This window comes from Cervus canadensis, chromosome 10, assembly GCF_019320065.1.
Source record: "Cervus canadensis isolate Bull #8, Minnesota chromosome 10, ASM1932006v1, whole genome shotgun sequence".
Classification (NCBI taxonomy): Eukaryota; Metazoa; Chordata; class Mammalia; order Artiodactyla; family Cervidae; genus Cervus; species Cervus canadensis.
In genome coordinates this window covers 59,173,184-59,190,715 of record NC_057395.1, presented here as the reverse complement: position 1 = coordinate 59,190,715, position 17,532 = coordinate 59,173,184, and the positions used below count along the sequence as shown (strand labels likewise).

Genomic DNA, 17,532 nt, shown 5'->3' with positions numbered 1-17,532 from the left:
ATCTCTGGAAGAATAAACAAGGAACTGATAAAAGTGCTCATGTGCATGTTCAGAGGAGCTGGACAGAGCAGGAAGTGGAGAGGGATGGAATTTCTTTTTTGCTAAATATAATTTTTTATTTTATGATTTTTGAAATATGTGACTTTATATTATCTATTCAAAATAAAAAGAAGGAGTGGTGGCAAGCAAACAAAACAAACCTGTGAAGAAAAGAAGTCTCAGGATCAGACCTTCTCTAAGCCCTTGATTCTGTTTATTTCTGAGCTCAGCCTTCACTTTAGAAGCAACTGAAAGCTGATTATATTGAAACATTTTTTTGGCATTCATGTTGGACTTTCTCTAGAAGGATGACCTTAGTGTAAAAACAAGGAATATCTTTATTTTTTTTTTAAAAAAGATAAAACCAAAAAACTATCAGGTCGCTAACACACTCCTCCCTACTCTCCTCCTCCCTCCAGTTCAGAGGACTGCCTTCCAGTTCAGAGTCAGCCAGTGAATGGGGTGGGGGAACTCATATTCAGAGTCTTGCTGTGGCCCCTCCACCCCAATGCTCTCCTTCTGCCTCTTAGGAGGTAATTTACTCTCCAAGGAGTGAGCCTTCCTGGATCAGCAGGGGTAACAAGAAGGGGTACACGGGGTACAATGTTCCTCCATACTGGGAAGCCAAGATGAGAGAGAGTCCACCATTAGCCATCTGTCTTCTAGAAGCTTCTCTGTGAGAACAGGGGTGGAAAGGCTATGGAGAAGGGGACATCTCTCAACCCTTCTAGCCACTTCTACGCTTTGTTGATTGTCACTCCTGTTATTACTCTTGGTCATCAGATCAGGACATGCTGGGTGCTTCTCCCTTTTATCCCTGTGCCAGACCTATAACATAGGTGCTAATAATTCCCATTTTGTGGAAGAGGAAACAGAGGCACATAGCAATCAGGTGACTTCCCCAAGGTCACATGGTGTATAACAGGCAGCTCACCCTCCCAGCTGTTCCCCTTCTAACACCATCCAGCTGGGTGCTGCACAACTGTTGAAGTAAAAAATATTCACAATCTAAAAGTTAAAGAGTTATGTTTTATTCAGCGGGAATTTTTAGGACTTCAAGCCTGGGAGGCAGCATCTCAAGTAACCCTGAGAGAACTGCTCCGAGAAGCTTAGGGGAGGAGCTAGGATATAGGAGTTTTGTCACAAAGGGCAGGTAGTGGAAGCATCAATAGATTACTGTTAATGAAAGAAAACCAGAAATTGCAAGTTAAGCAATTCAGCGCTTTTCTGTGTATTTAGCAAGAGTCTGGGCTCACTGAAATCATCCCTCTGATATTCACCTCAGCTCTCTGGGGTCAGTATCCTGTGTTTTCATATCCTGAGTTTCCTCAGGGCTCACTGGCTCATGTTGGACATCTGCAATCGCTGGTGGCTGTGATATCCTTTGTTTACTGATATGGCAGAAAATAGTTCATTTCTCACAGTCATCTCTCAAGAGCTGAAACGAGATCTGAGAAGCTAGAACTGCAGGCACAGTGACAGAGTTGGGGTGGGCTGTGCTTTGCATTTCCACGTCCCTTGGGAGGCCCACACCATTCCCCACCTTTCCGGAGAGGACTCAGGCTCTGCCTCACTGCTCTCTACCACTGGCTCTGTGACCTTGGGCACACACCTTGACTCGAGGTGTCCCAGTTTTCAGGAGTTAGTAATGAGGGCGGGGCCTTATGATGGATCGCGTCCCTTCAGCTGGTTTAGGCGGAGCACTGCAGGCTGCAGAAGTCAGCGGATGAGAAGAGCCTCAACACGTTGACCAGCGGGAACATGACAACCGCTCCCAGGAGCGAGCCCAGCTGCACCGCCGCCCCACACCACAAGAGGGCGCTGCGGCTGTGGTCGCGTAGGATCACACCCAGCATCACCTTGACGTAGCTCAGACAGCCAATGAACAGCACCCAAGAAGCCACCTGCAGAGACAGGTTGGGAGAGATGCTGAGTGAAGGTGACTTTGGGGTGAGCCCCAGGGGCAAAGGGTGCTTCTAGGGTGACCTAACATGGCTAAGAGAACCCCATGGAAAAGCCTCTAAGTGCAAGGAGAGCTAATGGGGCCCCCTGAGTTGACCTCCCCAAGGATAAAGGAGAACCCAATGGCATTCTGTCCCCCATGATCAAGTCGGGACTTCCCTGGTAGCTCAGCTGGTAAAGAATCCGCCTGCAATGCAAGAGAACCCAGTTCGATTCCTGGATAGGGAAGATCCCTTAGAGAAGGGATAGGCTACCCACTCCAGTATTCTTGGGCTTCCCTGATGGGTCAGAAGGTAAAATAATCTGCCTGCCATGCGGGAGACCTGGGTTCGATCTCTGGGTAGGGAAGATCCCTTAGAGAAGGGATAGGCTACCCACTCCAGTATTCTTGGGCTTCCCTGATGGGTCAGAAGGTAAAATAATCTGCCTGCCATGCGGGAGACCTGGGTTCGATCTCTGGGTTGGGAAGATCCCCTGGAGGAGGGTATGGTGACCCAAAGTTGCCTGGAGAATCCCCACGGACAGAGGAGCCTGGTGGGCTACAGTCCATGGGATCACAAAGAGTCGGATACAGCTGAGTGACTAAGTACAGCATAGCATGATCAAGTCAGGGGCAACTGGGAGAAGGCTACTGCTGACATGCACATAGTGCAGAGTATGGCGTTCATGGGAGAGGCTGGACTGTAACCTCAGACCAGCCAACTAACCTTCTCAAGCCTTTGTTCCCCAATGAAAGCATCCCTCCTCCCCCCACCCCCACCTTGGGCTTCCTGAGCGAGTAACCACAAAGCACTTGGTCAATAGAAGGAGCTATACTCTGGATTTCCTAGGCCTTGGCTAGGTAGGGGTGGGAGGGGGATAGCGCCGCAGTCGACACTCACGATGAGGACTTCTCCGCCCCAGTGGCCCTGCATGAGGGGGCAGGGGCTCATCACAGCCATGGCCATGTTGTAGGCTCCGAAGCTGGTCCCGAGCACTGCGAGGACTCCCAGGAATGGCAGAGACCTAGGACAGAGTTTGGGGGGTGGGCATGATTGGAAGAGGTGAAAAGCCTGAACCTCTGCCCCTACTCCCCCACCTGGCCTGAGCTCCAGGGGGCCACATGGAGTCGTCAGCTTCTCCAGGTTTAGAGGTTAGACCCATGTGGAAACTTCCAGGCTACCCAGTTGAAGTGCATCAGTGAGGTTCCTGAGGTCAAGACTGGCACAAGTCATCCTGAGTACTAACAGCAGAGCCCAGCATCCCAGTGGGAGAAACAGAACAGATTCGAGGGCTACACAAGCCTGGTTCAAATACCAGTTCCTCCTGCAAGACTGGGCCCTAAGCCTCAGTTTCTTCTTCTGTGAAATGAGTCTTGTGGGGCTGGGAGAACGCACGGGAGCAGAGTGTGTATGGCCTGGCCCTGGTTGTGGGCCCACCTGGTACCATCTGTTGCTATTTCCTCCTGCAACACCTCCCACCCACTCCAGGAAGCTGGGCAGATGAGTGGGAGGCTTGGATCATGGCACCGTGACTGTAGGGTGTGCTGTGCGACCTCGGGTGACCCCCCTCCCTCCAGCCTCAGCTTCCGGGTCCACAAGGTGAGATTCACATGATCTGGGGGCCCTGGTAGCCAGCTCAGAGGCTCCGGTGGCCTTCCAAGTAGGCCCTCTGTCTGACCACTGAGGACGTCATCCTTCATGTGAGGCCTTTTTCCTGGGATCTCCCCATCCACACTGACAGGTTAGAGTGGAGGGCTGCCTACCTCTAAGGACACTTTCTGTCTCAGGATTCTTGGATTCTGGAACTCTCAGGTCCTGTATTTCTAACATTCTGGGCATCTCAGAGTCCACAGATCTGCAGCCTCTGGTCTGTTCCCTCAGAGATCTCCAGCTTCACTCCACAGTTTTCCAGCCCAAGGGAGAAAACTCAGCTTTCTGGCAAACTGACATCTGCCCAGCTCTCCCATCCTCATGATCCCTCCTTCCCTGGCAGGGGATGGGGGTAGGGTGGGCAGAACTAGGGGAGGTGGGGATGGCAGGTGGGGATGGGCAGGGCTCAGAGGCAGTGAAGACAGGCAGGCCAGAGGAGCAGGTGGGAGGCAGGGGGGGACCTAAACTTTCATGACCCCAAGGTGGGTATTTCTCCTGTGGGGTCTGAAGCCCCTGCATCAGAACCACTTAGGTTGCTTATTAAAATTTGAAACCCCAGGTCTCCATCTAGGCTGACTCAATTTGCATTTTATCAATCTGCCCAGCCATTCTTCTAGAATTGCAGCGGTAAGAGGGCCAGCGTGGGCCGCAGGCAGGAGGGCAGGACTCAAATCCTGGGAATTAGACCAGAGCAAACGCCATCTCCGAGCCTCAGGGTTTCTATTTCTAAATAGGAGCCTCGCCTCGCTTCCTGTCTGCTTATTCCTCCTCATGGGCCAGTGGTGGCGAATGTAGACCTGACATGCGCCAGGCCCTCAGTGCTCTAAAAGCTTTACAAAATTAGCCCCCAGCAACCCAAGAAGAGCTATTATTCTCCCCATTTTCCAGATTAGATTCCTGAGGCACAGAGAGGAGTCCAGTATCACAGAGCTAGCAAGTGGCAGAGCCGGGATTTGAACCCAGGCAGGGGAGCCCCAGACACCACGTTCTTAACTATCCCACCTCCAGCCTGATAGGTAGGCGCGGTGCATTCTGGGTTCTGACACGAAGCGCTCCCCCAACCCGAGCTCTCCAGGGCCAGGTGAGGGCAGACCTGTTAGGCAGAAAAACGGAGAGGAAGCAGGCGAGAGGGTTGGCCATGGAGCTGAGGGTGGCCGACAGGTGGTAGGCCACAGGCCCGTAGGACAGGCAGGAGTAGGTCTGCACCGCGGGCAGCACGCCATTGGTGAGCGCGTTCACAAAGGCCACCAGGACGTAGATGAAAGTCAGGCGGGCCGGGTGCTGGGGGGCCGTCTTCTCCTCCAGAGGGTCCTGGGCCTTGCCGCTGTCCTCTGGCGGACCCAGGTCCTTCCCTTCCTGCGGCCGGATGGAGTAGAGGGTGACCTGAGAGGTGAGGAGGTCTTCTATGGAGGCTTCCCAGCGCTTGGGTTGACGCTGGAGGAAAAAGAAGGCGGCGAAGCAGCAAGCCATCATGCAGGAGAGCATGAGGAAGAAGACCAAGGGCGGGAAGTTGGCGGGCAGGTAATGGCTTTCCAGGCGGATCGCGGAGGGTGCTGTCCCAGCGAGCTCAGACACCAAAGTGCTGCCAGCTCCCTGGGAAGGACAAAACAAGGGCCGGTCAGATCCCTGGGTGATTTTTTTTTTTTTTTTTTTAAACAAACTGAAGGTTTGTGGCAACCCTGTGTCGAGCAAGACTATTGGTACTTTTTCCAACAGCATTTGCTCACTTCCTGCCTCTGGGTCACATTTTGGTAATTCTTGAATTATTTCAAACCCTCCACTAGCAAAAAGATTATGACTCGCTGAAGGCTCAGATGATAGTTGATTTTTTTTTTTTTTTGGCTTCCCCACACAGCTTGTGGGATCTTCATTGCTTAACCAGGGTCCATTGAACCCAGACCCCCTAAAGTGGAAGCTGAGTTCTAAGCTCTGGATCACCAGGAAATTCCTAGATGGTTAACACTTTTTAGTAATAAAATATTTTAAAATTATGGTATGTACATTGTTTTTTTAGACACCGTGCTATTATACACTTAATAGACGACATATAGCATAAACATAACTTTTATAGGCACACAAGAAATTTGTGTGACTTTTTTATTGAGATATTTGCTTTATCGTGGTGGTCTGGAACCAAATCTGCAATTCTCTCCGAGGTCTGTGTGTATACAATAAATACTAGGCATTATCATTATTATGTAAGTGATGGATAATATACGCACAGCTCCTATGGTGAGGATAATATATGCTCACACTGACTCACGCTCTGGGCAGCAGCACTGGGTCAGTATCAGCTTGTGTGTGTCTTCTGACAGCGTCCTGCAGTCCGCATTTTACAGAGCAGGGAGGTGTCAGGACAGAAGCTACAGCTCCGCCCACTCAATGCCCTCTAGGACTGGCAACCGAAAATATGCATATTCAGATGGGGCTGGCTTGAGACTGAACAGCTCCATCCAAAGGTGCCCTGTGGCGACTGTTTTCAAGAGATATCATGCATCTAGATTTATGTGAAATTTCAAAACATTCGAATGTTATTAACTAATTCAAACTCTCAAAAAAAAAATTTTTTTTTTTGTCTGCTATGGCGGCCCAGGCCACTGGTTTGCAACCATTGCTGCCTGCTGTGGTTTGGATAATACCAGATGTATATATTGTCCCATGTCCAGTGAGAAAGTTTGATGCTGTAAACACATGGGGTAACGTCTAAACGTTTATCAACATCTAAAGGTTCTCAGCCTTGGCTGTACATTAGTGGCACCTGGGGAATTTTAATAAATACAAGTTCACAATCCCTTATCTGCAACTCTAAAATCGGAAAGGCTCTGAAAGTCAGAATGTTTTCATGACTCGGTTGACAGCAACATTTGAACTGGATATGAAGCTGTTTATAGCCCTCATCTGCCTATGGGGCATGAATGCCCTGGGCTGTGGGCTGTGGGGATTGCCGTGTCACAGACCCTGTCTTAGATGTGGGGTAAGTGTGTTCTACAATCTGAAACTCCAGATTTCAAAATACACCCGACCGCAAGGATTTCAGAGGAGCCCCACCCTAGATATGTGTGCATCTCAGCAGCGCCCCCAGGTGATCAAAAGTGGTGTCAGGTCAAGAATACGGGCCTACCCAACATCTAGGAAACACCAGCCCTCGATAAGACCTTGCTTGCGACCTAGGACAGAGCTGCAAAGACCCTGGGTGATGCCAGGTACCTGTGGGCTGTCCACGTTCCTGGTGGTCTCAGAGCTCAGGGTGGTGGCCGATATCTCCGTGACGTTGACGCAGGTGGTGAGACCCGAGCCCTGGGCAAGAGCCACCAGTGCAGGCAGGAGGCCGCTGAGTCCTTCACCCACAAAGAAGGTGGTGAGGTAGTAGGTGGGCAGCCTGCTCATGAAGGGCAGGAAGGTGACAGAGGAGGTGCAGTCCACCAGGGCCAGGAAGAAGGTGAGGACTAGGAAGGCGATGCTGTGGCGGCTGCCCAGCACCCAGGAAGTGACGTTCCAGAGGAAGGCGAAGAGGGTGCAGGCAATGGTGCCCACCCCCAGCACAGTGAAGACAACAGCCACCTCGGAGAGGCAGCCAGGCCGGAAGTGATGGAGCAGGGTGACCAGCAGGGGGCCGATGTTGGCCAGCTGGATGATCACTGTGAGGTAGGACGGCAGATACCAGCCCTCCGGTAGCTCCGTCACCAGCAGGGGCAGCTCCACCCAAAGCCCGTTGATGGCCACCCAGGAGCCCATCCCGAACGTGCAGACCAGCAGGTGTATCAGGAAGGCCATGGCGACGTCTGCCCTGGGCCGGAGGCAGCTCCCTCCCCAGATCAGCCTGCAGTGTGTTTGATAGAGAAGAATATCAGGTGAGCAATGTCAGGTGCATTGTATAGCAAAAGACTGTGCTTCTGGGCCCTGGGTTTTCTCTTATTATTCCCCTCTCCATGAACACGTTGGATTTTTACTAACAGAAGACATGGACAAATCCCTTTATAACTAACCTTTCAGCAGGGAAAGCTTTCCTAATCATGACTCCTAAATCCAGAGTCCACAAAAGAAAAATTTGATACTGAAGGAGGAAACAGACAGAACAGGCTCCATCTTGAAAGCAGGACTCCATCTTGGGCCAGACTGTGGACTTTGAGCTATGTGCCCAGTATCTGTGGAAATGACAGACCAACTGGAAAATCAGACCCCCCCCCCCAGATGGAAGAGCCCCAGGGCTCATATCTAGACTCTCTGTCACCTAAAAGAATACCCTAATTGTCTGTGTAACTGAATAGAATCATAAATTCTATTATGCTTATTGGGTATGGCCAATATATGTGGGGTATGGCCACAGTTCTATTGATAATTGTCCACTGTTAACTACCTAGGCCTAAGGCATATGAACCATAGGTTAACTTTGATTGTATCTTTCTTTTCCTTTGTTCAGACTAGTTTAAGGGAATTTGGGGAGGTGGGTTTGGGTGTGTACACTTAGGGTATATAAGGTTTTCACAAAAATTGGTCAGGGTTCTTGGCTAAGAGGAGACTCTGCCTTGGGCCCACCGGTGTAATAAACTGCACTCCACTATCTGCGTTGTCCTTCTGAGTGAGTTTGTTTCCCAGAACGTATGGCTACAACAATAACATTCTACCGCATAAATATTAGAACACACAAAAGCAAGCAAATAAAACAGCCTCTGCAAAAAATGACAAAAAAATACCAACAAGAAGATCAAAAGACAGATGATTTCCTGGGGGGAAAATATTGCAATGTAAAGCACAGACAAAAAGTTCCTCTTCCTAATATGTCAAGAGTTTTTACAGATTAAGAACAAAAAGACCCAATAGAGAAGTTGACATAGGATATGAACAGGTCAGAGGAAAAAATACAAGCAAGTCTTAGACTGTCCCCTTCATTCACCATGGGAAACGTCAATCAACGATGACTCCATTTCTCACGGTGAGATTCTTCCAAAGCCATGAGATATACACGAGGTTACTATTTCTTGCAGCCTTGTTGATAACAGCAAAACATAAGAGACAACCTTTGTGCTATCCACAGAAGAGGGGCTAGTGTAAGAGATGATGGCCTGTTGGAATAGCACACACCTGTTACAAAGAGAGGGAGGTGGGAGGGCTCACCGGCTGATGGATAGCGACAGGCCTCAAGGCTGAGTTGATAAGTGAACACCACCAAGGTAGGTGGACAGTGTGTGGTCTTTTGGACTTAGGGGAAGAGGAGGAAGAATATATTCTCTTTGCTTGTATTTGCACAAAGCAGACTTTGAAGGACACATAGAAACTGCCGGGATGTTTGCAGCATCTCAGTGTAGATCTTTTTATATAATTTTGATTTGTGAACCATGTAAACACATCACACTATCTGTTACAAAAATATGGTTATCTGATATAAGATTCCAGTCTGGAGTTTTTCTTCTCAAATTATAGGGCTCCATCTCTGGACAGGGCCTTGGAGACCACCTGACTGTGGCCCTCTAGAGCCATGCTGTGATCTGTTTAAGTGAAGTGAAGTGCAGAACAGTTATGTCTGACTCTTTGCAACCCCATGGACTCTACAGTTCATTGGATTCTCCAGGCCAGAATACTGGAGTGGGTAGCTGTTCCCTTCTTTAGCGGATCTTCCCAACCCAGGAATCAAACCTAGGTCTCCTGCATTGCAGGCAGATTCTTCACCAACTGAGCCGCTAGGGAAGCCCAAGAATACTGGAGTGGGTAGCCTATCCCTTTTTACCACCTTCCCAATTACCTGTGTCACACCACCTGTGCTGTTACCCTCAGTCTACGAAAAAACATTGGAGAGGGTTTGTCAACTGAAAAAAAAATCAGCATCTCACAACATAAGAGCAGTCAGTTTCAGCTTTATTCAGGGACCCTATGAAGGAAAGCTATGACCAACGTAGACAGCATATTAAAAAGCGGAGATACCACTTTGCTGGCAAAGGTCCAATTGTGGTGTTGGAGAAGACTTGAGAGTCCCTTGGACAGCAAGGAGATTAAACCAGTCAATCTTAAAGGAAATCAGACCTGAATATTCACTGGAAGGACTGATGCTAAGCTGAAGCTCCAGTCCTTTGGCCACCTGATGCAAAAAGCCAACTCATTGGAAAAGACCCTGATGCTAGGAAAGACTGAAGGCAGGAGGAAAAGGGATGACAGAGGATGGGATGGCTGAATGGCATCAACGACTCAGTGGACATGAGTTTGAGCAAACTCTGGGAGATGGTGAAGGACTGGGAAGCCTGGCGTGCTGCAGTCCATGGGGTCACAGAGTCAGAACGACTCAGCCACTGAGCAACAGCAATGTGAGGATTGTAGCCTGGGAGACAGCCTCTCAGGTCTGAGGAACTGCTCCAAAGAGGTAAGGGAGGAGCCAGGATACATATGAATTTGTTGTTGGGAGTTACATGTGGTCATATATAAGTCTAGGTAAAGGATTAATGCCAGTCACACACCCACACACACAGGCACAAACTCAGCTAGCTCAAGTTAATGATTTTAGTGCTTTTCAATGTAAGGGAAGATACAGGATGTCTGGGTCACTGGAATTCTTCCTTTGGTTTGCATCTTAACTGTCTGGGGGCTGTATATCCAGAACAGAATGCTTCATGCTGAGTGCTTTTCCATCCTGAATTCCCCTCAGGAAGCACTGAGAGTCAACTGCTGTGGGTTCTAACTTAGTCCTTGTAGAGCTGGGGTGTCAGGCAACACTCTGTTCACAGATTTGAGTGAGTGACTGGTGGCAGCTGCCTGGACTTGAATCCAGGTCTGCCTCTTAGCTAACTGACTGATTTGGGGTGACCAAGTTTGCCTCCCGCTACCTCATTTTCCCCCCTCTGTAAATCAACCTCATGGCTTGTAATGAGATGCAGCGTTAAGGAGTATATGTTGTCTTAACGGTACCAGGCACATAGAAAGTGCTCACTAAGGGTTTGCTGTTATAGTTATTATTTTTTTCTAATTTGCTGAAAATTAACATATGAATATTAAAATTACTAAAGGATAAAAGAAAGTTCCCCTGGAGGTACTGCCTGAAATCACTGCTGGCACAGGTACCATTTTGGAGAGAAATGTTGACAGGTCCAATCACATCCTTTTTACAGATGGGGAATGGGGTGGGGTCTGCGGGGGGTGGAGGGCCTCTCCGGAGGCTGGTGATGGGATTGGAGTGGGTCCTCCGCAGCAGATGGCTCCACCCACCTCTCCCCAGGACCCTGATCTGATCTCTTGGTTCTGCTCAACTCACACGGTCAGCCTTTAACTCCTTGTCTCTCTTCTAGAGCAGGCCAGAGCAGCCCCTGTGGGGTGGAAGTTCCTTTCTCCAGGTTCCCATACATAGAGCTGACCCTCCAACCCCAGACTCTCTTCCTCTGAAACCCAATCCTCTCTGGGAGGTGGAATGCAGCCAGACCTGCTTTCAGTTCTATTTCACCACCTCCTGTGTTGGGGCCTCAGGCGAGTCACTAAAGCTCTGTTTCTTCAGCAGCAAAGCTGGCCCCACTGACAGCCTAGGTCAAGCCCTGGCTCTGGGCGTGCCCAGAGGACCCACAGAGAGAGGGCAAACTTTTGTCTTAGCCTGGCTGGGGCACCATCTTCTCGCCCATCCGCATCTCAGCTTTCTGCAGGACTCTGCCCCTCAGGAAACCCCACTGGCTGCAGGCCCCGGGCCCCAGGACCCTCCGTTCGGGGTTCTCCTGGGGTGGGTGTGTCCTGGTACATTTGCCAGGGAGACTGAAGCCCCTGGAGGGCAGGGGCTGCTTTGGAATCTCGCCTTCCGACAGTGGTGGAAGAGCCTTTACAGATGACCTAGCTCCGGTTTGTGAACTGGTAACTCCCTGGCTGCAGGCAAGCAGCAGATGTGTTATTTTGATGTGGGGCGAGTTGTAAATAATTAGTTACTAACATCTGCAAGTTAGGAAGGATTTGGCATACAAAACTCAGGATTTCTGGCTTCTCTAGAATATTCTGGAAGACAACACTGGGTCAGTATGCCTACATGGCAACAATCACCCTTGGCCCTGTTTAACTTAGGGCACCCACCTGGGACCCTCCAAGCCCGGTACACTGCAAACCCTGATTAAGCCTAGCCCTCATTTTTGAGAGCAAGATGTGGCTTGCTCTGGACCCCGTCCTAGTAGGGGATAAGGTGTGGGCTGGGATCCAACCTTGGGCCTCTCTCTCAGATCTGGATTCAGGTCACTGCCTCCAGCCACCTTACTGCTCTTGCTGCACTAGTGTCTAGAGGCAGACGTCTGGGCTCAAATCCCGGCTTCAACCTTGCACTAATTGGCTTAACTTCTGGTGTCTGATTTCTCTTGTGCAAAATGGGAGGCTCCCAGTACCAACATCAGAGTTGTTATGACCATGAAACTTGCAAAATGCTCATATGATGCCTGATACATCGTATGTGTTCAATACATGTTAATGATCATGATTACTATTTCAAAAAATGTGGCAATTGCAAAACACAGTTATCCTGAACACTTCCTGATACCACAATACACATCATTTCTGAAGGCAGAATTTTGTCAGCACTTTCCCCTAAACAATCAACAGGCAGGGATATTTAGTCCCCTGCTTTGTGCCCAGTGCTGTGAGAGCTGCAAGCAGAAAAGACACAGGGGCTATCCCCAGAGAAAAGTATGAGGAAGAGGTGGGTGGGAGGCAGGATCCAGATGCATCATGGGCCAAAGCAGAGGCAGAGCTGCAGGTAGGGAGAAGGAGCAGTGGCTGGGGCTGGATGGAAAGGCAAGGTTCCCACCCTACGTTGGCCAAGGCAGGTGACTCACTGGCAGCAAAACAGAAGCAGTCTTGCCCCAGAGGATCAGTGGAGCAGAGGAGGGAAAAGACCTCTTTCAAAAGCCAGCAGTTCATCATACCTTCTCAGCAGCTCACGGTACAGTCCAAGAAGACCCAGAAATAGGTGCTGGCTGCTCACTCCCACCTGAGACCAGAACCTGTTATAAAGCAGGCAGAATCTCACTGAAAAAAAGCTGACCCACATTAGCTCAGGTAGAGTTCTGCCTAGGATGAGTGAAACACTTTGGAAGGAAAGAAAAGATGGAGCGTTGATATTCCAAGACCAAGGCTACTAGCTGCTTCCCACCAGCCACTCTTCCTTCTTTCATTATTACCAAGACTAGATTTTTGTTTGGACAAATGGCCACTGAGCTAAAGGACCACATTTTCCAGCTTCCTTTGTAGCTGGACATGGCTCTTGAACTAAGACCAGGCCAATAAGGTTGCAAGAGACTTTGAAAAAATCTTCTTAAAGGGAATGTGCTCTTTTGTTCTTCCTTCACCCTGCTATCTGGAGTTTAGATGTGATAGCCAGAATGCCAGCAGCCATTTTGCACAAATGGGAGATGGCGTTGGGGCTAGACGGAGACTAGATCCCTTCTCAGGCATAGAACTGCCATACCAACCCTGTTTTGCCCCCTGCTGGACTATTTTGCTTTTTTTTTTTTTTCAACTTTTATTTTGTATTGGGGTATAGCTGATTAACAATGTTTTGATAGTTTCAGGTCAACAGTGAAGGCATTCGCCCACACCATTTTGCTTGTTTAACGTTGTTGTTGATAAGCTTCTACATTGTTTAAGCCACTCTTATTTTTTATAAATAACAAAACACTGGCTAACTGGGCAGAGATATATGTTCAAGAATGTATACTGATCAGTGATGGTAAGCAAAAACTAATGAATACACTGATCTCATTTACTATTAATGCCCTGACTCAGAAACTCAGGTCCTGCCTCAATTAGGATCTGATCAAAAACCAAAATCAAACGAAATGAGTTGTTGAGACACACCTTAAAGAGATACCAAAAGGCACAGGTGAGGAGTAAATGTGGGGCGAAGGTCTTCCAGAAAAAATGCAGTGAAAGAGAGAGAGACACGGAGGGAGGGAGCGGTAACTCTCACTATGGAATCTGATGGCAAAAATCAAAAGTGTAAACCGAGACTCAGAGTCATTTTATATTGATAAAGACTGATTCATAATGGAGTCAAAACAGTAGTGAGTATCTGTATTCTGAATCACTTTCTCCAGAAGCCTCAGACATACTAGGGGAGACGGACAGAAGAATAGTAAATGGTGGGGTTTTGACTCACTGTTTCAGGCCTTGAGAGCAGAAGGTATAAAATAAGCAAGGATTTAGAGGAGGCAATAAGTGGTATGCCTATTAAGGAGGAATAAGTAAATAATTAAAGGGAGGAGGGGAATTGGCAGAAGATGGTTACCTTTTATCACCTGAACAGCTATAAAACTATGAGGTCAGCAAGCTGGCCAGTTACACATTTACAAATTAGTTTTCCTACATAGAACCAGTAAGAACATAAGATAGGGTAGTCATTTGGGAAAAATAAATAAAGCTGAATCTCTTTCTTATCTCTTACCCAGTCCCCACCCCATCAAAAGAAAACCAATTTCAGCTGGATCAAATGTTTACATATTTTTTAAATTAAAAAAATCATAAAAGTACTCCAAAGAACATATACACAGAAGGAACAGCTTGTGCAAAGGTCCTGGGGGCAGGAATGAGCCTAGGCTAGTGTGGCTGAAACAGTGGGCTTAATGGGGAGCAGAGGGCAGGCCGGGGAGTTAAGGAGCCTGAATTTTATTCATGTGCAGTGGGTCCCATGCACTGAGAGCCCCAATCCCCATGGCCCACAGAGATGAGTTCTCTGGGTCCTGAGGCAGGTACAACTGCAGCTGTATACTTTGAGGGAAGTGATTTGGCTCTGCAAGTCTCTCTTTATTTGGAAACAAGTCACGGTGGTGTTATGGCCCAGCATGGCCCATCTCCTTTAGGGCTCCCCTGCTTATTCCCAGCCAGCCACACTACGTGCCACGTGCTCCTGGAGCCATCAATGGCAGTGGATGGTGGAGGTCCCGGACAGAGGTACCCGCCAGTGCAGAGGCCGGGTGGCTTCAGAGATCTCAGGAGTGGCTCAGAGTGCTGGGGATACTGTTTAAAAGTGCACATCTCTGTTATCTGTTTTACAGTGGCTTTGCAGTTCTTGTTCATTCATTTACCCGGTATTCACTGGATACTTGCTATGTGCTGGACACAATCTCTGCTCTCAGGAAAGTGTGGGATGAAACAGTCACTATGCAAAGTAGGAACATCGAGCTAGTCAGCTGGTGATAAGGGCTGTGGAGGGAAGGAGCTGTCAGGGGGAGCAGGCGGTCGGGGAGGGCAGCTGTCAGAGAGAACCTGAAGGAAGCCTGGGACTGAGCCATGTCAGGGGAAAGAGTAGTGGGGGGAGGGGACAGCAAGTGCAAAGGCCCTGGGGTGGGGCCTCACTTGTCCTGTCCCAGCCAGAAGCAGGTCTTGGTGTGGAAAGAACAGCCAGGAGGCTGATGTGGCTATCGCAGTTCCCATGGGGAGGAACTGGCAAGGTCACGGGGGGCCTTGTAGGCAAGAGTTTAGAGATTTTCTCTGAGTCAAAATCTTCCATTGCTGGGCCAGCTCTAATTTCATTTTAAATAGAATCCTGCTGGCTATTGTGAGGAGAGTAAGGAGGAACCAGGGTGGAATCAGGGATGAAACCTGTTAACCCCTTAGAAAGCTGGTGCAGTTATCAAGGGGGAACAGATGAAAATAGTAACAATAGTAACAACTACAACAAAGGCTGCCATTTCTTACTGCTTGTCTCTCCAGGCCCAGAGTTAAATACTTTACACAATTTATTGTCAAATCCTCTCAACAACCCTGGAATAAGTGTGATAATTGTCTCTATTTAATATAATAGATGAGGAAACTGAGGCTCAGAGAGGGAAAGTCATTTGCTGAGGTCACACAGCTGGTCATCTGGAAGCTGAGGTTTGAGCCCAGGTATATCTGTGGACCCAACCCTCTTAAGCAGCCTGAGTGGGGCCCTGGAGGGGAGGGGGTTAGAAAGTGGCTTCAGGGGCCAAGTTGAGCAGGATCGCTTTCCACTCACCTCCAGCCTCCCCAAGCACCTGGGCTGGAAAAGGGAGAGAAATGCGATCCAGGCCCTGGAGAACCTGGGAGAGACTCCAAACATATCTGTTTCCCAGGCCCTTCGGCGACTGTGGGAGACCAGAAACCTAAGGCTTTGAATGAGACCCTTGAAATTCTCCTACAGCAGGTGGGCAAACAGGCAGCGAAGCCAGAAGGACAGCCTCAAACAAAGGTATCTCTTTCCTTCAGATTCTTGCATAAAAAACTGTGTCCCGGGCCCAAGGGAGTGAAGCGAAGAGGGGAGAGGGGCCACCCTCAGTGTGTGGGCTGGTCCATCTCCTCCCCCACAGGCAGGAAGGGCCTTGTCCAGCCTTGACCATCAGAGCCCCAGCCTCTAAGCCTGCACTGACCTGCTCTCTGCTTTCTTCTTTATGGCATCACTAGGCATTAGCTCAGGGATGGAAGTTTATCTGTGTCTATCTGTCGAGTGCCGCTTTCTCCCATGCGAGCCTGGCCCTGTCCACTCTCCCAGTGTCCAGATGGCCACCTGGTTTGCAAAAGGCCAGGTCCCCCAACTGAGCCTGCCGCAGCTGTAGGGGTTAAGTCAGCCAGGGCGACTCGGACAGTGCCAGCTGATAGCATGGGCGCTGGCCACACACCGCTCCCAGACAAGGGTCTGAGTCAACATTACCCCAGGTTCCAGACTCCTTACAAGACTAGGGCGGTGAGGATGTGGTCCGGGCAGGAGTGAGATGGTGTTGAGTGAACAGAATACCTCTTCCTAGAGGAAGAGGTGGAGAAAAAAAGACAGAGACTGAGGCACAGAGGGAAAGAAAGAATCAAAAGCTTGAAGCAGAAGCAGGCAGAAAGAAAGACAGAGGCGGGGCAAAAGGAAGGGTTGCAGCAAGCAGGAGGTGGAGGCAGGGGAGAGGCCCGGGTGCGCTGGAGGCCTGGCCTGGGTCAGCCACCGCCCTGGCGCCCCATGTCCACGTGCATCCAGAGGCTTGTCCTCTCCACCAGCTCCCCCGAGCCTCATCCCATCTCAGCGTTCCTGTCTTGCAGACGTGGGGGAACTAGGCCCAGGGAGAAAGCAGTGCTTGCCTGCCGCCCTGTCCACCCCCAGCTCAGCCAGCCTTGTGCTTACCGGCTGTGCGTTGTCAAGCCAGCTGCTCGCGCTCTCTGGGTCTTGGTGTCTCCAAAGGGTCTAAAGATGCCCGGGCTTTTAGGGCTTTGCTTCAAGGAGGAAGCGAGAAGATAATGAGAGCACAGCCAGCCAATGTGGACCATGAGTTCCCTTCCTCCCTCACCCCTCTCCCAAGGCCTGGAAGGGCTTTAGGCCTCCCACGGGGCTGACCTTGGCTGGGTTCCCCTCCCCTCAGTGCCCATCCCAGCCTCCGGCCCCAGTACCAGGCAGGAACAGCTGTCTAGATGTCCCAGTGGCATGGAGATGCAGCCGGGCAGAGGTCTGTAGGGGCCCACTCATTTGGCCTGGGGAGGGGGGGTCTGGAGTCCACCCAGCCGGCTCAGGTTGTCCCAACTCCAACCGGACCAGCTCCAGCAGGGGAGGAGGCCCTTCTTGCCTGCTATCCCTTGGCCTCTGAGCCAGCAGCTGAAGTTAGGGGAAAGGCTGTGGGGCACCCGCTGTCCCCAGACTAGTGCCCCCACCTCGGCGCCCAGTGATCCTTGCCGGTGACTGGCTCCTGGTACTTGCTGCTCTGCCCTTAGCAGACCTGAGCTGCCTGCCCGACTCTGCCAGCTTACCTGCTGGTCCCGTTCTCAGGCGGCTCTGCATGGGAGGGGCCAGAGGCAGCCGGGTTAGTATTAACCTGTCCCCGCCCCAAGGAGGGGGAAGGCGGGGTGGGGGGGGATGGTGGGCGGGACTCACCAAAAGCCTACTGTGTGTCTGGAACCTGCCCAGCAGCCAATTCTGGTGACCCTGATGAGTCAGTTTAACAATAAAAGGCTCACATTAGCCAGTGTT

At 50.1% G+C, this 17,532-nt stretch overlaps 1 protein-coding gene across 2 annotated transcripts; it reads right to left on the bottom strand.

Annotated features, from left to right (window-relative positions):
• Window positions 1-1,048: 1,048 nt before the first annotated feature.
• On the bottom strand, window positions 1,049-17,331 carry SLC52A3 (solute carrier family 52 member 3). 2 transcript variants are annotated; one of them, XM_043479516.1, is made up of 6 exons: window positions 17,313-17,331; window positions 16,696-16,784; window positions 6,840-7,452; window positions 4,726-5,225; window positions 2,883-3,006; window positions 1,049-1,943 (listed from the first exon to the last, which is right to left on the bottom strand). In XM_043479516.1, exons 3-6 carry the CDS (start codon window positions 7,404-7,406, stop codon window positions 1,731-1,733), a joined length of 1,404 nt encoding a protein of 467 aa, XP_043335451.1. In that variant the 5' UTR covers window positions 7,407-7,452; window positions 16,696-16,784; window positions 17,313-17,331; the 3' UTR covers window positions 1,049-1,730. The 2 variants fall into 2 exon arrangements, with proteins under 2 accessions (XP_043335451.1, XP_043335452.1); XM_043479517.1 differs by lacking the exon at window positions 17,313-17,331 and adding an exon at window positions 17,217-17,238.
• Between the last annotated feature and the right edge of the window lie 201 nt (window positions 17,332-17,532).